The 22,160-nt window shown below is 46.3% G+C and overlaps 1 protein-coding gene across 1 annotated transcript in view; it reads left to right on the top strand.

Moving 5' to 3' along the window:
- The window catches only part of eif2s2 (eukaryotic translation initiation factor 2, subunit 2 beta), an 86,823-nt gene extending 71,777 nt beyond the window's left edge, over positions 1–15,046 (top strand). Inside the window, exons 8-9 of the mRNA XM_073062181.1 lie at positions 9,454–9,539; positions 14,372–15,046. Coding sequence (XP_072918282.1) covers positions 9,454–9,539; positions 14,372–14,547 — 262 coding nt within the window. The 3' untranslated portion in view covers positions 14,548–15,046. The remainder of the gene's footprint in view (positions 1–9,453; positions 9,540–14,371) is intronic.
- The last annotated feature ends 7,114 nt before the right edge of the window (positions 15,047–22,160 follow it).

Raw genomic sequence — 22,160 nt, 5'->3', positions numbered from 1 at the left:
GGGGCAGTGTGTGTTTTGTTTTGTGTTTGGAGTCACTTGATGAAATCATCTATTTGTATCTGTAGTAACTCTTAGCCACAATTTGCTAACTTTTTGGTAAGTTATTTAGTGGAAAGTTTAAAGATTCATCATCATCATTATGTGCCTTGTCTTGTGACATTGGTGATCATGGTCTTTCACCATGGTTGTTCTTGGCAAATTTTTTTCTACAGATATTTTTTGCCATTGCCTTCTGAACAGTGTCTTTACAAAACGGGTGACACCAGACATTATCAGTACTCTGCCTGGCATCAGTGGTTGCATAACCAGAACTTGTGATATGCATCAGTTGTTCATCATCCTGATCGGAGAAGAGAGGCTAAGCAGGTGCTACACCTTGCCCAAGGGAGACATGCAGGCTTGTGGAGAAAAGGAGTACCTCACACCTCCCTGCATTTCCACCCCGCTACCCAATTAGATTATTTCCCAATTTTAATTTTTAGACTTCTAATTTTGCAAAGTATCTGTTCCACAATCCAGCTTGATGCTCTTCTGCACATTATTGTTGTAATGTGTGGTTATTTGCTTTCCTGTCAGATTGAACCAGTCCGACCATTCTTCTCTGACCTCGTTCATTTGCAAGGCATTTTCGCCCACAGAGCTGCTGTCCACTGGATTTTTTTTGTTTTACACAATTCTCTGTAAAGTCTAGAGACTATTGTTTGTGATAATCACAGGAGATCAGCAACTTCTGAGGTACTCAAACCACCCCTAAATAACCCTAGATAATTTCTAAAGTAAGGACATATTCGGCACAGGTTTGTGGGCTGAAGGCCTGTATTGTGGCCTGTAGGCTTTCTATGTTTCTACCCCATTTGGCACGAATAATCAGTCCATGGTCAAAGTCATGTTACATTTCTTTCCATTCTGATAGTTGGTCTAAACAACAACAACTGGACCTCTTGACCATATTTGCATGCTTTTATGTATTGAGTTGCTACCACGTGATTGGCATTAATGAGCAGGTGTACCTAATAAAGGACACTGAGCATACAGTACAGTATAGGCCTTCTAGCCCACAGTTTGTGTCAACCTTTTAATGCATTCATAAGATTAATCTGACCCACCCTCGCACAAAGCCCTCCATTTTCCTATCATTTATATTTTAAGAGGTAAATTGAAATTCTGTTGTGAGTTAAGACCATAAGATAAAGGCACAAAATTAGGCCATTTGGCCTATCGAGTCTGCTCCATGATTTCGTCATGGCTGATCCAATTTTCCTCTCAGCTTCAATCTCCTCCTCCCTGTATCTTTCATGCCCCGACCAATCAAGAATCTGTCAACCTCTGCCTTAAATATACATAAAGACTTGGCCTCCACAGCTGCCTGTGGCAAAGAATTCCAATGATTTACCACTCTGGCTAAAGAAATTCTGCCTCATCTCCATTCTAAAAGGCCTCCCCTCTATTGCGTCCTATGGTCTTAGACTCTCCCACCACAGGAAACATCCTCTCCACATCCGCTCTATCAAGGCCTTTCACCATTTGATAGGTTTCAATGAGATCACCCCTCATTTTTCTGTATTCTAGTGAATACAGGCCCAGAGTCAGCAGACGCTTTTCTTATGACAAGCTATTTACCTCTTAAACTATTTTCATGAGCCTCCTTTTAACACTCCCCCATTTCAGCTCATCCTTTCTAGATAAGGGGCACAAACCTGCTCTCAGTGCTCTAACTGAGGCCTCATCAGTGCTTTATAAAGTTTCAACATTACATCCTTGCTTTTATATTCTAGTCCTCTTGAAATTAATGCTAACATTGCCTTTGCCTTCCTCACCACTGACTCAACCTGTAAATTAACCTTTTGGGAGTCCTGCACAAAGACTCAAGTCTCTTTGTGTCTCTTTTTTTTTAGTATTTTCTCTCCTTTTAGAATAGTCAACCCTTTCATTTCTTCTACCAAAGTGCATGATCATATGCTTCCCAACACTGTATTCCATCTTCCATTTCTTTGCCAATTCTTCTAATGTCTTTCCTTCTGTAGCCTTCCTACTTCCTCAAAACTACTTGTACCTCCACCTATCTTCATATCATCTGCAAACTTTGCAGCAAAGCCATCAATTCCATCATCCAAATCATTGATATGTAACATAAAAAGAATCAGTCCCAATACAGACCTCTGCGAAACACCACTAGTGATTATCAGAAAAGGGTCCCTCTATTCCCACTCTTTGCTTCCTGCCAGTTAGTCACTGCTTTCTGCATGCTAGAATCTCTCCTGTAATATCATGGGCTCGAGGCTTGTTAAGCAGCTTCGTGTGGCATCTCCATTTGTCTACCACTATTTCTCCCTGGCACTCTCACCCTGCTTAGCACCAGGGTGACATCTCTCGGCTGTGACTCTTCCTATTGTGGCGACCCACTTCCCAGCGCACTCGAACCGGCTCACAAAGTGGCGCGCGCCGGCATTGAGGCCGGTCCCAAAGAGGGCGCCAGGCCTTCTTCACCAGCAAGGGGAAAAGCCCGCACGCGGGACGGGACTGTGAATATGATCCCCCTACAGCATTCCCGCCCAGGGAGGGCAGGAACATGAAGGCTTGAAAGCGAGTCTGCGAAGTTTGAATAAATCTCTTTTGCAACGGCAGCTCACCGACTCCGTGTCATTGTTTCAGCGCTGCGTGTAGCACACCGCTCCAGTTGGTGACCCCGACGGCCCAAACAATGTTTGGACCGGAGATGAACGTCGCCGCATCTGTTCATGCAGTTTCGTTAAAACTGCCAAGCTTCTGGACGCAGCGACCTCACCTGTGGTTCCAGCAAGCAGAAGCCCAATTCCACATTCAGCAGATAACCTCGGATGCCACACGTTACTACTACGTGGTGAGCTCCCTCGACCAGGAGACAGCTGCCCAGGTTGAGGAGTTCATACAGTCGCCCCCAGAGGACGGCAAATACACTGAATTCAAAGCCCTGCTCATAAGGACTTTCGGACTCTCAAGGTGTGAGCGAGCTGCCTGCTTACTGCATCTGGATGGTTTGGGAGACAGGCCGCCGTCGGCTTTGATGAACGAGATGCTGTCCCTGGCCGGAGGACACAAACCCTGCCTCATGTTTGAGCAGGCGTTCCTGGAGCAGCTGCCCGAGGACATATCCCTGCTGCTGTCTGACGCGGATTTCAGCGACCCCCGGAAGGTGGCGGCCCGGGCGGACGTGCTGTGGAAAGCCAAGAAGGAGAGTGGGGCGTCCGTCGCACAGATCACCAGGCCACGCTCCCGGCAGCAGACCAGACCAGGCCCGGCTGCAGAGCCCACTAACTCCAGAGGCAGGAGTGAGGAGACCAGCGAACAATGGTGCTTTTACCACTGGTGCAGAAGCCCGCTGCTGTAGCCCGTCCTGCAAGTTCCCGGGAAACACCAGGGCCAGCCGCCACTGATGGCTACGGTGGCTGGCCATTGGGATAGCCTCCTGTATGTCTGGGACAAGCAGTCAGGATGCCGCTTTTTGGTCGACACCGGAGCAGAGATCAGCGTCTTACCTCCGATGAGTTACGACATCCGCAACAGAGAACCGGGTCACACCCTGAGGGCCGCGAACGGCAGCACAGTAAGGACCTACGGCACCCGTACGGTGCGGCTACAGTTCGGCTCCAGCCGGTTCACGTGGGTCTTCACACTGGCCGCCGTAGCCCAACCGCTCCTGGGAGCGGATTTTTTGCGAGCTCACAGCCTACCGGTCCACGCCGAGACTTTTCAAACGTTCTCCCTGGGTGAAGCCCAGTTGCCAGCCCCACACCTAGACTCCATCACGCTGTCCGACAAAGACTAGACCAGAGTCCTGGCGGATTTCCCATCGGTTCTGGCACTGCATTTCACGGCGGCCATGCCCAGACACGGCGTACAGCACCACATCCGGACACAAGGACCACCCCTCCACGCCCGTGCTCGAAGGCTTCCCCTGGACAAGCTCCGACTGGGGAAGGAGGTGTTCAAGAGGATGGAGGAATTGGGGATCACATGGCGGTCCGACAGCCCATGGGTCTCCCCCCTGCACACGGTGCCCAAAGCATCAGGGGGCTGGAGACCATGCGGCGACTACCGCAGGCTGAACGAGGCTACAACACTGGACCGCTACCCTATGCCGCACATTCAGGACTTTGCAGCAAACCTGCATGGCACACGGATCTTCTCCAAGGTAGACCTCGTTCGGGGATACCATCAAATCCCGATGCATCTGGACGACGTCCCCAAAATGGCACTCATCACCCCTTTCGGCCTTTTCGAGTTCCTCCGCATGCCGTTCGGCCTAAAGAATGCCGCACAGACGTTTCAGCGGTTAATGGACGTGGTGGGACGCGACCTGGACTTCGCTTTCGTCTATTTGGGCGACATCCTCATAGCCAGCAGTAGTCGTCAGGAGCATCTGTCCCACCTCCATCAACTCTACGCCCGACTGAGTGAATACGGCCTAACAATCAACCCGGCCAAATGCCAGTTCGGGCTCGACACCATTGACTTCCTGGGCCACAGGATTACTAAAGATGGGGCAACCCCTCTGCCTGCCAAGGTAGACGCAGTCTGCCATTTCCCCCGACCCAACACAATCAAAGGCCTTCAGGAATTCGTGGGTATGGTGAATTTCTACCACCGCTTCCTCCCCTCAGCAGCCTGAATCATGCGCCCCCTGTTTACCCTGATGTCGGGTAAGGGCAAGGACTATACCTGGGATGAGGAGTCCGCCGCCGCTTTCGTTAAAACCAAAGAAGCCTTGGCAAACGCCGCGATGCTAGTGCACCCCAGAACGGACGTCCCTACTGCCCTCACAGTGGATGCATCTAACACGGCAGTCAGTGGAGTGCTGGAACAACTCATCGAGGGTCGCTGGCAACCCCTGGCGTTTTTCAGCAAATACCTACGACCATCCGAGCTCAAATACAGTGCTTTCGACCGAGAACTGTTGGCGCTATACCTGGCAATCTGGTATTTCAGGTGCTTCTTAGAAGGTAGGCCCTTCACTGCGTTCACGGACCACAAACCGCTTACCTTTGCGTTCACGAAAGCATCCGACCCCTGGTCCCGCCAGGAGTGACATCTGTCCTACATCTCCGAATACCCAACGGATGTCCGGCATGTCTTGGGAAAGGACAATGTCATGGCGGACGCCCTCTCCCGCCCTAACATCCAAGCCCTGTCCCAGGGGGTAGACTATGAACCGCTGGCGGAGGCATAGCATGCAGACGAGGAGATCCCTAGTTACAGAACTACAGTCTCCGATTTGCAGCTCCAGGACCTCCCCGTAGGCCCAGGTGAGAGGACCCTACTCTGTGACGTTACCACCAGCCAACCATGCCCCATCGTCCTAGCAGCCTGGCGGCGGCGCATTTTCAACTCCATTCACAACTTAGCGCACCCCTCCATCAGGACAACCGTCCGGATGGTCTCCAACAGGTTCATTTGGCACGGACTCTGCAAGCAGGTCAGTGACTGGGCCAAAACGTGCATGCACTGCCAAACAGCCAAGGTGCAGTGGCACACCAAAGCCCCGCCGCAGCAGTTCCATCCCACCCGCCGGTGTTTCAACCACATTCATGTGGATATCGTGGGCCCCCTGCCAGCGTAGTGAGGAGCGCGGCACCTCCTGACTATCGTAGACCAGTTCACAAGATGGCCAGAGGCAGTCCCGCTCACCGACACCACCTCCGACTCCTGCGCCCGAGCACTAATCACAACCTGGGTATCTCGCTTTGGTGTACCGGCCCACATTACCTCCGACAGAGGTGCCCAGTTCACCTCCAGCCTGTGGTCAGCTATGGCCAGCCATTTGGGGACACAGCTGCACCACACAACTGCCTACCACCCACGGTCGAACGGACTAGTGGAGCGTTTCCACCGTCACCTGAAGTCGGCTCTCATGGCCCACCTCAAAGGGCCTAACTGGGTGGACGAGCTTCCCTGGGTTCTGCTCGGAATCTGCATGGCGCCCAAAGAGGATCTGCACACCTTGTTGGCTGAGTTGTTGTACGGCACACCCCTGGTCGTCCCAGGAGAGTTCATACCAGTCCCAAGGGGGCAAGAGGAAGAACCCGCAGCAGTCCTGGGCAGACTATGTGAGAGGCTCGGTAACCTGGCCCCCATACCCACGTCACACCATGGGCAGAACCCGACCTGCGTACCCAAAGACCTGCAGAACTGTTCGTTTTTGTACGACAGGGCGGACACCGGACTCCACTACAACAGCCCTACGAGGGGCCGTTTACAGTGATCAGAAACAACGGGTCCACATTCGTGCTGGACATTGGGGGGAAAGAGGAGGTTTTCACAGCGGACCGACTCAAACCGGCCCATGTGGACGGCGCAGCCGGTCGAGATTCAGGCACCGCAGCGCAGAGGCAGACCTCCCAAACGGACTGACCCAGACTGAGGACATTGGGGCGTGTATCGCCGGTTCTAGGGGTGGGGGTTATGTGGCGACCCACTTCCCAGCGCACTCAAACTGGCTCACAAAGTGGCGCGTGCCAGCATTGAGGCCGGTCCCAAAGAGGGCGCCAGGCCTTCTTCACCAGCAAGGGAAAAAGCCCGCACGCGGGACGGGACTGTGACCAGGGAGGGTGGGAACAGGAAGGCTTTAAAGCGAGGCTGCGAAGTTTGAATAAATCTCTTTTGCAACTGCAGCTCACCGACTACGTGTCGTTATTTCAGTGCTGCGTGTAGCACACCGCTACATTATTACCTTATGTCCTTCTCTGTTAAGGATACTACTGCACAACACTCCAGTGGCTCTGGATCACTTTCTGCCGCTGTCTCTAAGTTATGTTCTTCTGTGACTGGGCATTTCCTCCGGGTGCTCTGGTTTTCTCCAACATTTCAATGACTTACGGGTTAGTGTTATTAAGTTGTGGGCATGCTATGTTGGGACCGCTTGTGGGCTGCCCCTAAGCACATTTTTGGATTGTGTTGGTCATTGATACAAATTACAAATTTAACTTTTCTGTTTTGTTTTACATCTGACAAAGCTTAATTTTTAAGAATCTAATCTTTAAGGAGAACACACAGATTCTGTTACTGTGCATGAGATTTCAGGATGGTACATTGCATCCCTGGTGCCAGGGTCAAACTCTCTCTGGTTCCAGAACTTTCTCAAGGGGAGGGCAGCACTGTAGATCACAGACCTCCATTTTAGAACATAGAAATCTACAGCACATTACAGGCCCTTTGGCCCAATGTTATGCTGACCATATAAGCTAGTCTAGAAACTGCTAGAATTACTCTATCATCTACTCTGATAAAAGTCTCTTAAAAGACCCTATTGTTAAACCACCCTGCATGATCATCTCTTTCAACCATTCAACTCTCTATCCATTTGGCTAGCTTATCCTAGATGCCATATGTTCTGACCTTCGGGAGCAGTCAACCTGTTCCTAGCTACCTCCTAGAATCCATTAAAGGAGTTGACATTCAAACTGTTTCAAGCTTTGTAGAGTACCAGTAAACATCTGCTCACTGACCATTCTAGCCTTTGATACAAAGCGTTGGGTTTCACCCTGACAGCACCATAAACAAGCTAAAGGAGGCTTACAAATCTTGCCAAAAAGCTGCTTTTAAATGTCATCAGAATGAACAAAAAAGTGAGGTGGAATGTCTCTGGAGCACATGAAAGGAATGAATTTGATGAAGTGTAATAAATTGTCCGGTTATTTATTGACCATTACCTATGATTACTTTGTGGAAAGTTGTAATTCTGTAAAATGTATGCAGATGGTAGTTGCCAGCTAGAGCATTGAAAGCAAAATTGTGTGACTTATTTTTTTAATATAAACAAGTAAATTTAATCAGTTATGGTGTTTTAGGCCAAATACTGGCAGCAAGGATTGAACGTTCTTATGTTCAAAGTGGGGAGAGGGGTTTTGTTGATAATACTGTGAACCTCATGTCGGTGCTTTAGGGGCACAGAAGCCCATTGTAACCAACTGAAGGAGCTTGCTACCTGCCCCTATCTGTAGAAGAACCTGGAGTCCCCACACTGACTTTGTCATTCCACAGAACCAGAGTTGGAAGCCCATTATCCCTGATCCTGAGGGACAACAACTGCCACTATAGTGTAGCAGTAATTGCGACGCTATTATAGCCCTGCGTGTCGGAGTTCAATTCTGATGTACTCTGTAAGCAGTTTGTAAGTCCTTTCATTGGGCGCATGGGTTTCCTCCAGGTGTTCTGGTTTACTCCCACATTCCAAAGACATGTACCTGTTGGTAAGTTAATTGGTCATTGTAAATTGTCTTATGATTGACCTAGGGTTAAATAGCTGGTTTGCTGGGCAGTGTGATTCGTAGGGCTGGTATTTCTAAGTAAATAATTTGGAAGAGCTTGCTGCTTCACTGGGCCAACCAGTCTCAGTGTTTTTAAATACTATTCCATTAATGCAAGTTTACTATATCTGGTGTGTAGGATGTGTTGTCTGTACACTGGAGAAAACTCTTTGATAAACATTGTATTTGCACACTTTGCTGTTTGTACATAGGTTGTTTGTCAGTCTTTGTGTGCAGGTTTTCCTTGGTTCTATTGTATTTCTACTATGAATGCCCACAAGAAAATTAATCTCAGAGTGTTATCTGGTGACATATATGTAAATTTGATAATAAGCTTACTTTGAGCTTTGCGTTATGTCCCCAAGGGTGACTCTGGCCGCCTTGTGACGTGTCACTTCAATTCCCCACCACAGTCCCACCCTTGCCTATATTCAGCCTACCTTGCCCCAGTATTTCCCTGCATGTGTTTTTCCATCTTGGTCTTTAGAAGTCCTTGAAATTTCAGGGAATCATTCTGATTTGCTTTTCCCCAACCAAAATCCATGGATGTATCTTTTTCTTACCTGTTTTCAACTACTGATTTTGCAAATAATTCCAGGAGGAATTCACCAGGTCAGCAGCTATATTTCATCAGGAGTTTGAAGAGACTTGATATGTCACCAAAGACACTGAAAATTTTCTATAGATGTACCATGGAGAGCAATTTAACTGCATCACCATCTGGTATCGAGGGGGTCACTGAACAAGATCAGAAAAAGTCCGCAGAGGGTTGTAAACTCAGCCAGCTCCATAATGGGCAATAGCCTCCCCAGCATCCGGGGAATTTTCAAAAGGGCTGCATTCATCATTAAGGATTCCCATCACTCAGGACATGCCCTCGTCTTGCTACGTACAGGAGCCTAAAGAGACACAGTCAATGGTTTAGGAACAGCTGCTTCTTCACTGCCATCAGATTTCTGAATGGACAATGAAAATGTACACTTTTTTCCTTGTTTTGCTCTCTTTTTGCACTAATTTAATTTAAATATCTATATTGTAACTTTATTATATATTGCACTGTACTGCTGTTGCAAAACAGCATTTGACAGCATATACCAGTGATATTAAACCTGATTCTGATTTTGAGGTACCTCATTGATTGTAACTTGGGCTATTGTTTTTCTTTTAATAGTGGATCCATTGATGGCAATAACCAGCTCGTAATCAAAGGAAGGTTTCAGCAAAAACAAATAGAAAACGTGTTGAGGAGATACATCAGTGAGTATAGCAAATGAGCATGATTATGTGGTTATGCAAATCTATGTTACCTTGTGGAGCACCACCATCATGAATATCTTAAAAAGACATGAAGCCATAGGACATAGGAGTAGAATTTGGCCCATTGAGTCTGCTCCTGCTTTCTCTCTGTAACCTTTGACACCCTTACTAATCAAGAACCTATCGACCTCTTCCTTAAATATAGCCAGTGACGTCGCCTAAAGAAATTCTTTCTCATCTCTGTTCTAAAGGGTCATTCTTGTATTCTAATGCTGTCCCCTCTGGTCCTAGATTCCCCCACTGTAGAAACATCACGTGGATCAGGGGTTCCCAACCTTTTTTATGCCATGGAGCCTAACCGTTAATGGAGGGGTCTGTGTTGGGAACAGTGTAGATGTTTGTTAGAGACTGCAGAAGCTTGGATCTGGAGTAACAGAGAAGGTGCTGGAGGAACTCAGTAGGCCAGGCAGCATCTGTGGAGGAAAGGGACAGTTGACATTCTGAGACTATTCATTTGAGCTGCATGGAATGCCAGTGATAATGAAGGGTCTTGATCCAAAACATCAACCATCCATTTCCTTAAGTGGTCTGGCCAACTGAATTCATTCAGTGCCTCTGGGTGGCTACCTTCTACCTTAGAAACACAAAAAATTTCTGCAGAAGCTCGAAATCCAGAGCAACATACACAAAACATTGGAAGAACTCAGCAGGTCAGATAACATCTATTGAAATGAATAAGCTGTTGATGTTTCGGGCCGAGACCCTTCTGCAGGACTGAAAAGGAAGGGGAAAGATGCCAGACTTAAAAGGGGGGTGGGGGGGGGGAGATGGCAGACAATCTAGAAGGAGATAGGTGAAGCCAGGTGGGTGGGAAGGGTAAAAGGCTGGAGAAGAAGGAATCCAATAGCAGAGGAGAGTGGACCATAGAAGAAAAGGAGAAGAACCCAAACAAGCAAAAATCTGCAGGTGCTAGAAATCAAGGTAATACACACAACATGTTGGAGGAGCTCTGCAGGCCAGGCAGCGTCAGTGGAAAAGAGTAAACAGTTGATATTTTAGGCTGAGACCCTTCATCAGGACTGGAAAAAAGAGATTGGAAGTCAGAGTAAAGAGGTGTTTTGGGGGCAGAGGAGAGGAAGAGGCACAAGGTAGTGGCTGATAGGTGAAACCGGGAGAGAAGGAGTGAAATACGGAGCTGGGAAGTCGATTGGTGAAAGTGTTAAAGGGCTGGAGAAGGGGAAATCTGATGGGAGAGGACAGAAGATCATGGAAGAAAGGGAAGGGATAGGAGCACCAGAGGGAGATGATGGTCAGGTAAGGAGATAAGATGAGAGAGGGAAATAGGAATGGTGAAGAAGGATGGGGGGCAGTTAGCAGAAGATCGAGAAATTGATGCTACCCAGATGGAATATAAGGTGTTGTTCCTCCAACCTGAATGTGGTCTCATTGAAGCAGCAGAGAAAGCCACAGACTAGTGTGCCGGAATGGGAAGTAGAATTGAATTGGGTTTGTCGGGTGGAGCTCATTGAAGCGGTCTATGTCGGGTCTTGTCAATGTACAGGAGACCACACTGGGAGCACCTGATACAGTGAATGACGCCAACAAACTCATAAGTGAAATGTCGCCTCACTTGGAAGGACTGGGGCCCTGAATAGTAGTGAGGAGTTTGATGGGGTGGTATGTGACGATAAGAGGAACCCTTTCTCTGATGGGCTGGCAGGAGGATGGGGTGAGGGCAGATGAGTATGAAATGGAAGGGATGCGTGTGAGAGCAGCACTTATGGTGGAGGAAAGAGAGCACCTTTCTTTGGAGAAGGAGGACATCTTACTGGTTCTGGAATGAAAAGCATCTTCCTGAGAGCAGATGCAGCAGAGACAGAGGAATTGAGAGAAGGGGAGGGTATTTTTACAAGTAATGGTGTGGGAAGAGATGTGCGAATCAGTGTGTTTATAAAAGATATCAGTAGATGAATTGTCTCTAGAGATGGAGAAAGGTGAGGGAAGTGTCAGAAATAAAACAGGTAAATTTGAAGGCAAAGGTAAATTTGAAGTTGGAGGTAAAGTTGATGAAGTCGACTAGCTCAGCATGGGTGCAGGAAACAGCACCAATGCAGTTGTTGGTGCAGTGTAGAGAAAAGTTGGGGTAGGCTTGGAACATTGACTGTTCCATATAGCCAACAAAAAGGCAGGCTAGCTGGGACCCATGCAGATACTCATCCAAATGCCCATGGTTACCCCTTTTGTTTGAAGGAAGTGGGAGGAGCCAAAGGAGAAATTATTGAGAGTGAGGACCAGTTCGGCCAGACGGAGGGGAGTGGTGATGGTGGGGAACTGATTGAGTCTGGTGTCCAGAAAGAAGCAGAGGGCTTTGAGTCTTCCTGATGGGGCATGGAGTGTATATCCGTAGTGAAAATGAGAAGACCCGGGGCAACGGATCTTGAAGTTATTGAAAAGATTAAGAACGTGTGAAGTGTCACAGACGTGGGTAGAAAGGGACTGAACCGGGGAGATGAAACAGAGCCAAGGTATACAGATATAAGATTGGTGGGGCAGGAACAAGGAGAAACAGTGGGTCTACCTGGACAAGCAGGTTTGTGGATCTTGGGTAGGAGGTAGAAACGGGAGGTGCGGGATGAGGGAACTATGAGGTTGGTGGCAGTGGATGGGAGATCCCCAGAGCTAATAAGGTTGGTGATGGTGTGGGAGACAATGGCCTGGTGCTCCTTAGTGGGGTAAGTAAGAGGAGGTGTCTTGATAGTTGTCACTGGGCCTCAGCAAGGTAAAGATTAGTTCACTGGACTACTTATCAGCACCCCCCCTTCTCTGCAGGTTTGATGGTGATGTTAGGATTGGTGTGGAGAGCAATGGTTTTGGAAGGAGTGAGGTTAGAATTGGAGTGGTGAAGTCAAGATGATTGATGTCTCTTTGGCAGTTAGCAATGAGAAGTTCCAGAGCAAGCAGAAGTGGGGTGTCCAGGAAGAGGAGGAGAGTTAGAGATGGCAGAAGGGGTCATCAGCGCAGTCTGGAGAGTCCTTGCCAAAGAAACTCAGAGACAGCTGAAGAAGAGCTCAGCATCATAGTGGGCGTGAAACTCACTGAAGTGTGGGTGCAGGGGAACAAAGGTGGGGCCCTTACTGAGGACAGAATATTCTGCCTTAGAGAGGGGAAGGTCAGAGAGAATTGTGAAGACCGAGCCTGGATGAGAGGGTGAAAGAGGGTTGGTAATATCTGAGGAGAGGGGAGAGGTGGGGTGAGAGGAGGATGGATTCTCTGAGGATCCAAGAGCTGGCATTGGGACCTGAGTGGTGGTGGAGGAAGAGAAGACTGGGGTTCCAGCAGCAGTACGTAAATACCCAGCCCGGAGGTGCTGTCGATCGAGGTCAAGGCTGGAGTTAGAGTTGGAGGTTGTGCAAAAAGCACTTTGGTGTCTGAGATTGTTGGAGGTCGGCAACAGGGATTGTAATCTGGGACATCCGTGGCTTCCAGCATTGGAGATGGCAGGTTCTATAGTCTGTTGGCAGTGATCTTCCGATCCTTGCTGGACTTGAGGAAGGGGAAGAATTGGCTCTGATGGAGAATAAAATATCGGACAGGTCCATTGCAAGGGGCGGGGAGATAATCCCAGAGTTGTGGAAGCCACTGGGATAAGGTCCCCAGGTATCTCCTCATGCCGTGGTGTGTAGAACGTGGCAGGAGAAGCAGTTGATTAAATGCATGTTCCGGGGATCTTCAGAGGGTCCAAATCTGAGAATCTTGAAAACTGATCTGGAAGCCATGTGGCACAAGATAAGCCACATGAAGACGAAGGTGTGCCAGTGAGATGTGGAAGGCAGGTAAAGAGAAGTAAGAGGGGGAAATTCTCCAGAAGGAGAAATCGATGCTCATGCTATCAGTTTGGAGGCTACCTGGACCAGAATATGAGGTGTTGCCTCTCCAATCTGAGAAGGGTCTCATCATGGTGAAAGAGGGGTCCGTGGACCAACATGCTGTTGGAATGGTAATGAAGTTACCGTTAGATGGAGTGGAGGTGCTTGACAAAGCAGTTCCCCAATTTGTTGGGTCTCACCAATATTAGAGGAGGCCACATTGGAAGCACCAGATACAATAGATGACCAATAGGTTCTCAGATGTAGTGTTGCCTCACTAGAAGGACAGATGCCTTTTTCCCCAGACTTTTCCCTTTTCCACCCAGCAGCCCTCTTTTTCTAGCTTGTTGCCCCTCCCCTTTCTAGTCCTGATGAAGGGTCTCGGTCCGAAACGTTGACTGCTCATTCATTTCCATAGATGCGCATGCCTGACATGTTGAGTTGCTCCAGCATTTTGTGTTGCCTCTACCTCACAACTAATTTCCTGTGTGCTCAACCCAAAATGTCAACCATCCCTTTGCCCCTGCACATATGGTTTGAGCTGCTGAGATTCTTTTTTTTGTACCCAACTCCATTATCTACTGTCTTTCAAGTCCCCCTATGTCCCCTGAAGTCCAGAAATCTATTAATCTAGTTTTTAATGAACACAACAACTGACTGTCCACTACCCTGCAGAATTGCAAAGAGCCAGAACTCTGAGTGAAGAAATTTCTCCTGCTCTCAGAGCTAAACTGCATATTCCTTGATCCAAAGCTGTGCCTCCACTCTCATCCAGGGGAGAATTCTTTCCAGCTGATATTAATTGTCCTGTTTGCCCCCAAATGTATTCTCAAATATAACTGAACTTTAAAATCATTTTTAGAATGTACAGCAGATAAAAGATTACCATTGATTTGGGTTTTCTGTGTAGCTCTTCGACATAACTGACCTGTATTTTTGTTTCCTTCATCCCCCCCACATTCACAGAGGAGTATGTCACCTGTCATACCTGCCGGTCACCGGATACCATCTTGCAGAAGGACACACGCCTGTATTTCTTGCAGTGTGAAACCTGTCATTCGCGCTGCTCTGTGGCCAGCATCAAAACCGGCTTCCAGGCCGTCACCGGGAAGCGAGCACAGCTCCGTGCCAAAGCACATTAGCCGAAACCCTAACCACTGGAGAAGATGGGAACTGAGGATCGTTGTCACAGAACTGTTTTACCAAACAATGGGGTGGGTTTTAAGTGCATCAGAAGTTTAAGAATTGCGGACAGCTCTGCAGAAGCGAGCGAGAGTGGCCAGCAGTAGGCTTTCCAAGTTCCAGAGCTCATTGTGACATATCCTGTTCCACTGCTCTGCTTCTGACCTGTTCCAGTCGCCGGTATCAACAGCAAAGGCGGTTTCCCTTTAGCCCATCAACGTTCACCAGGCTGCAGAATTTCTTAGAGTCGTGGGAATGATCCACTGAATGTTGATTCTTAGAGTCCATAGCTCCTTGTTGTTGAACATACCTCACCTCAGTGTTTGGCTGTTCCACTGCCTGACTTTCAAACAGAAGTTGGGTAGGACAGGAGGGTTGGGGTTGTGGGAGGCAGTGGGGTGCTGCCTAAATTGTGCTAAGTGAGTTTTGGAAATTTATTAAAACAAATTCCCTGCAAAACTGTTGACTTTTTCTTTATGATGGCATCTTTATAAACCATAACCTTTTCAAATACCAGGGTGAGGTTTGTGCATGGAAGCTAATGTTGCTGATTTTTGCAGCAGTTCTGAGGGAGTAGTTGGGAAAGGTATGTGGACTGACGGCAGCCTCGGAGCTGTAGACCAGTGGGTGAAAGTGCGCCAGTAAGATGTAATAAAAGTAGTGGTTAACACAGCCATGCTGCTCTCTCCTGGTAATGTTTGCACTAACAGTTTGGTGTGTATTTAACAGAGAGCACATGACTAACTGCCCTGTACACACACTCTGTATATGTTTCACTTGGTGGGACGAAAAGAAACTACAGGTGCTGGAAATTTGACAAAAATCTAAGCTGGAATTAGTCTTGGTGCACACAGAAACAGGCCCTTCAGCCTATCTGGTTCATGTTGAAGTGTTATTCTGCCCTAGTCCAATCGACCTGCACCTGGACCATAGCCCTCCATATCTCTTCCATCAATGTACCAATCCAAACAAGTGCTGCATTCAAACCAGCATCCTCCACTTTCACAATCAGTTAATTCCACACTTGCACCACTCTCTGAAGAAGATCCCCTTAAGGTTCCTCTTAAATATTTCACCTTTCACCCTTAAACTATGACTTGTGGTCTTACCCAACCTCAGTGGAAAATAGTATAGTTGGCATTTTGGGCAGGGACCCTTCATCAGGACTGGAAAGATGCCAGAATAAAAAGATGGAGAGAAGGGAAGGAAGACAAGCAAGAAGGCTGAAGACTTAAAAGGTAGCAGAGATCACAGAGGAGAGCCTGCTCAACCTTGCCTTATTCAGTTCCTCAAGTCCAGCAACGTTTGTAAATCTTCGCTGTATTGTCAATCTTAATTATGCCTTTCCTGTAGGTAGGTGACCAGAACTGCACACAATGCTCCAAATTCAGCCTCTCTGATGTCTTACCTGGAGTCGGGTAGCATTTCTTGCAAGTTTAATTTTTTAGTTGATGACCTATCATCGATTGAGTAAAAATATTAGCAGTTTCTCTCTGCAAAATCGCTGCACAACTTGCAAGGTATTTCCAGCATTTTCTGTTTCTATTTCATATTTCCCCTAGAATAAGCGAGCAGGTCTCAGAAATCAGTACAGCTTTGTATAAGTCCTTACTGTGCAGAAATTGCATCTTACTTTTCGATGTAGCAGAATGGCTCCCTGTTTGCAAACACATTTTCTCTTCCCCCTTTTAAAATCCAGTGATTTTGTTCTGTTTTGAAGAAAGATTTTTATAATGTTTGTGCTTTGTGGTCTAGTAAAAATCTTCACTTGAACACAATTGGTCTCCATGAAACTTGATCTCAACACCGGTTCTCCTTGTTATTTTCACGTGCAAAGATATTTGTGCTCAGTCACTTGCATTATTTGCCCCAGAGCTCCTATCGGCTCAGTGGGTGGAGCTTGGATTTATCTTGCAGCTGAGAATGAGTGACGTAAGGGTTATAGAGTTAAAGAGTACTACAGCACAGAAACATGCCCTACAGCCCATCTAGTGCATTCAGAAATAGTGAGCTGCCTAGTCCCGTCGACCTGCACATCCCTTCCATTCATGTACCCTTACAAATTTCTCTTAAATGTTAAAATCGACCCCATGTCCACCCACAGAAATAGACCCATTGGCCCATCTAGTGCATGCCAAACTATTAAGCTGCCTAGTTCCATCGACCTGTACTCAACCATTGCCCTCCATACCCCTTCCATTCATGTACCTGTACAAATTTCTCTGTTGAACTTGAACCTGCATCCACAACTTGCACTGGCAGCTTATTCCACACTTACACCAGCTAAGAGTCTTTTAATTCTTGTTTGGGGGATTTTCGCCCATTCTTCCTTGCAAAAGGCTTCTAGTTCCGTGAGATTCTTGGGCCGTCTTGCATGTACTGCTCTTTTGAGTTCTATCCACAGATTTTTGATGATGTTTAGTTGAGGGACTGTGAGGGCCATGGTAAAACCTTTAGCTTGCGCCTCTTGGGGTAGTCCATTGTGGATTTTGAGGTGTGTTTAGGATCATTATCCTGTTGTAGAAGCCATCCTCTTTTCATCTTCAGCTTTTTTACAGATGGTGTGATATTTGCTTCCAGAATTTACTGGTATTTAATTGAATTCATTCTTTCTCCACCAGTGAAATGTTCCCCCTGCCACTGGCTGCAACACACGTCCAAAGCATGATCGACCCACCCCCATGCTTAACAGTTGGAGAGGTGTTCTTTTCATGAAATTCTGCACCCTTTTTTCTCCAAACATTCCTTTGCTCATTGTGACCAAAAGGTTCTATTTTAACTTTATCAGCCCACAGGTCTTGGTTCCAAAATGCATTGGGCTTGTTTAGATGTTCCTTTGAGACTTCTGACGCTGAATTTTGTGGTGAGGACGCAGGAAAGGTTTTCTTCTGATGACTTCCATGAAGGTCATATTTGTGCAGGTGTCGCACAGTAGAACAGTGCACCATCACTCCAGAGTCTGTTAAATCTTCCTGAAGGTCTTTTGCAGTCAAATGGGGGTTTTGATTTGCCTTTCTAGCAATCCTACAAGCAGTTCTCTCGGAAAGTTTTCTTGGTCTTCCAGACCCTAAACTTGACCTCCACCATTCCTGTTAACTGCCATTTCTTAATTACATTACGAACTGAGGAAACAGCTACCTGAAAATGCTTTGCTATCTTCTTATAGCCTTCTCCTGCTTTGTGGGCATTATTTATTTTAGTTCTGAGTGCTAAGCAGCTGCTTAGAAGACCCCATGGCTGCTGATTGTTGGGACAAGGTTTGAGGAGTCAGGGTATTTATAAAGCTTTGGAATTTGCATCACCTAGCCTTTCCTAAGGCTAGGATGAATGTAAACAAGCCATAGCCCTAACAAGCTATGAAGGTCAGAGACCTTGCTAAAAGTTATCTGAGAGCTGAAATCTCTTGGGGTGCCCAAACTTTTGCATGGTGCTCCTTTCCTTTTCTTCACTCTAAAATTGTACAAAACAAAAATAATACACTAATCTTGCTTAAAATGTTGAAAAGAATGTTTCATATTTAACTTTGTGACTTTTGGAGATCAGTTCATTTTCTACTCACTTAACTATTCACAGTAACAGAAATTTTGACCAGGGGTGCCCAAACCTTTGCACGCCACTGTAGCTTACAGTTCAGAGACTACTGACTTACCAGACTCTTTGTCATTTTGTAGAAGGTGATTTATCTGGAGCTAAGTTGAGTGAATTTGGGCCAACTTCAGGGGTGTGTGTGTGTGTGTGTGTGGATTTCCTTTAATGCTCTACAATTGCCATCATTGTGAACTCAAACTTTTTACATCTTGCCAGTGGATGGAAAGAAGAGCAAGGAGAATGGAAATCCAATAAAGCTCCTTTGGTGTGAATTACATCAGCCATGGGCAATCTAATTTCCTCCGTGCAAATTTGATATCTATCACATTTACAGCTAGGTCAATATTTCAGTTAAATGGGTGAGGAAAGCATTAAGTTCTTTGACATATAGCGGAAATGAGTGTTTCTCCTTTTTTAAGGGACACCAAAATAAAATAAGACTAGTTATTATCTCTATTTGGTTCAATGGGGTATTATTCCTCATGGAAAAAAATTCTGGGGCAAAAAAGCTGAAGTTGAGTAGTGTGAAACTAATTCTCTTTGTTAAAGAATGTGCACAAACAATACCCATTTACTTTTCCTGTGCTTGTATGTCTTTGGCATGGGCTCTGAGTCCAGAACTATGTTCTGGTGATGTACAAGGCACCTAACAGCCCGTGTTCCCTGTTCACCAGACTCCCAAAGTGTCTCCGAAACTGGGAAAGCCATGAGCTTCCTCAGTTAATATTGTAGATTTTGTCTCCATACACTTTGATGTAAGCACAGAAGTAATGTACTTTTATTTTAAATTGAGCTCTTCGGTTTTTCCTTGAAGAAGTATTAACCAAATAACTATGTAGGTGCTGTGTAATTATTTTTTGTTGTCAGGACAATGGGCTGCAAGTGAAATTGTTATGAACAAGCTGTCTTTAATCCCAATGTTGTGTAATGCAAGTGAAGACGAATTTCCTTGGAGAAAGGTGAAAGATGTTTGATGATGAATATCATATATTCTTTTAATCTGTGCTGGTCCAGAGACACAGGGCCTAGCTTCCTTCCTCAACCCCTCTTCCTTCACCCATTACATGTGGATCTACTTCTTGATCCAATTTAAATTGTCTGGACTGAAAGAGAGGAAATAGCTAGAATTAAAGACCATAAGACCCAGGAGTAGAATTAGGCCATTCGACCCATTGAGGTTACTTCATTCACCATTCCAGTATGTATTATTATGATCCTTCTCACCCCTATTCTCTTAACTTCTCCCCATAACTTTTGATGCTCTGATTAATCAGGAACGTATTAACTTCTGCCTTATATACACCAATGACTTGGTCTGTGGCGAAGAATTCCACAGATTCCCCATTCCATGGCTAAGTAAATTCCTCCTAATCTTTATTCTGATGCTGTGCCCTCTGTTTCCTAGACTCCCCTACTACAGAAAACATTCACTCTATCCAGATCTTTTAATATTTAATAGGTTTCAATGAGAACCACCCCCCATTCTAAATTCCAGAGCCATAGAACATAGAATAGTACAGCACATTACAGGCCCTTTGGCCCACAATGTTGTGCTGACCCTCAATCCCTGGGCCCCCCCATATAACCCCACACCTTAAATTCCTCCATATACCTGTCTAGTAGTTTCTTAAATTTCACTAGTGTATCTGCCTCCACCACTGACTCAGGCAGTGCATTCCACGCACCAACCACTCTGAGTAAAAAACTTTCCCCTCATATCCCCCTTGAACTTCCCTCCCCTTACCTTAAAGCCATGTCCTCTTGTACTGAGCAGTGGTGCCCTGGGGAAGAGGTGCTGGCTATCCACTCTATCTATTCCTCTTAATATCTTGTACACCTCTATCATGTCTCCTCTCATCCTCCTCTCCAAAGAGTAAAGACCTAGCTCCCTTAATCTCTGATCATAATGCATACTCTCTAAACCAAGCAGCATCCTGGTAAATCTCCTCTGTACCCTTTCCAATGCTTCCACATCCTTCCTTATAGTGAGGCGACCAGAACTGGACACAGTACTCCAAGTGTGTCCTAAGTTTTATAGAGCTGCATCATTATATTGTGACAAACTCTATCCCTCGACATGAAAGCTAACACCCCATAAGCTTTCTTAACTAACCTACCTACCTGAGAGGCAACTTTCAGGGATCTGTGGACATGTACCCCCAGATCCCTCTGTTAAGCCAATTGTTAATTTCTCATATGTTAATCCTTTCATCCCCGGGATCATTCTCATGAACATCTCCAATGCTTTCTTAGTTAATAGGACAATACTCCAAGTATGATCTGACCAATGCAACATAAAGCCTCAACATTATATCCTTGCTTTTGTATTATATTCCTCGCGAATGCTAACATTGCATTTGCCGTCTTTACCAGCTGCAAGTTAACCTTCAGGGAATCCTGTATGAGGACTCCCAAGTCCAAAGATGATGTGAGTGTAAATAAGCCATCTGTAGTAATTCTCAATAGAAAAAAGCTTTATTGGAATATTGCACAATTCAGCGGTCTTCCACATGCTTCTCATTAATCAATAAACTAAATGTGGTTCAATAAACTAGTAGTGAAGCACAGAATAACCTTCAGCACCCAGCCATTCACCAGACAACACTGTGTGTGTCCCTTAGGAATACATTCATATCTGTTACAGTTAATTTGTTGATTTAGTGCTCTCTGGTGAGTAACAATGCTTTTCCATTAAGGGGATGGTTGCGTCCATCTTGACCAGGGGTTCCCAACCTGGGGTCCATGGACCCCTCGGTTAATGGTAGGGGTCCATGGCATAAAACAATGCTGTGACCCCTGATCTAGACAGAACCTGTCACTGCATGTTGAGGGGTAAAACTCAAAAACATCAATATAAGGAAATCACTGCCAAATCAAAGGAATTCAGGAGAAACACCTTTCACTGGGAATTTGGGATCTTGCCTCCACAGGAAGTGACTGAGATGATATAATACTTACTTTTATGGAGAACCAGCAAAGTCTGTGGATGATTAGAGAATGAGGATGAATATTAGGAAGAAGAATGGTGAGTAGGCTTGAGAACGTATATTGATTTGGATCAGTTGGCCAAGATTGTTCTATACTGTCTTTTATGTAGAGATGGAGCTGAGAGTCTGTGAAATTGGGATTGATGCCAAATATCTGGTGTCTTTACCATAGAGCATGGTAACAGTCTCTTCAGCCCGTTTAGTCCATGCTGGCTGGTGCCCAGTGAGTTAGTCTTATCTTCCTGCCTTTGGCCCATCACCCTCTAAGCCCTTCCAGGTACTTATCTAGATGGCTTTTAAATGTTGCTAATGTGCCTGCCTCTACCTCTCTTTCCGGCAGCTTGTTCTAAATACACAACACCCTTTGTGTGAAGAAGCTCATGTTCTTTTGCTTATATTTTTTAGCACCCTGTATGGGGGGGTGGGGGAGAGACTATGTACTTTGATCCTGTTCATGCATTTCATGATATGCACCAGCTGTTCATACCACCATCCACCACCTACTCCCATGGTTTCATGTGACCCTGATCAGGAGGCTAAGCAGGTGCTACACCTTGCCCAAGGGTGACCTGTAGGCTAACAGAGGGAAGGAGTTCCTTACACCTCCTTTGATAGGCATCACCAACCTGGAACCCACCTTTTCCTATAATAGGGTGTAGGGTGACTGAAATTGTACATGATATTCCAAGTGGGGCCTCACCAACGTCTTGTACAACTGCACCATAACTTCCCAACTCCTGCTTCACCTTCACCACTCTATCTACCTGCAAGGCTGCTTTCATTCCGAAGCAGAATCAGGTATGAAAATATTATCACAGACTACTCAGCAACCGGAAACCACGGCACAAAGCTAGATTAAGCAATCCTACAGATTCAAAATGGCCAAAATCTCTCGTGGTTCAGTAAAAGTTAGTTCCAGGAAGGGGGGTGGGGGCAGCTCATTCAGAGCTAGAAGAACTCTAACCCTCTAAGAGTTGGAACAGCAAAGTTTCCAAGAA

The sequence above is a fragment of the Hemitrygon akajei genome, chromosome 11 (genome assembly GCF_048418815.1).
Source record: "Hemitrygon akajei chromosome 11, sHemAka1.3, whole genome shotgun sequence".
NCBI lineage: Eukaryota > Metazoa > Chordata > Chondrichthyes > Myliobatiformes > Dasyatidae > Hemitrygon > Hemitrygon akajei.
This window is presented reverse-complemented; position numbering and strand designations above follow the sequence as displayed.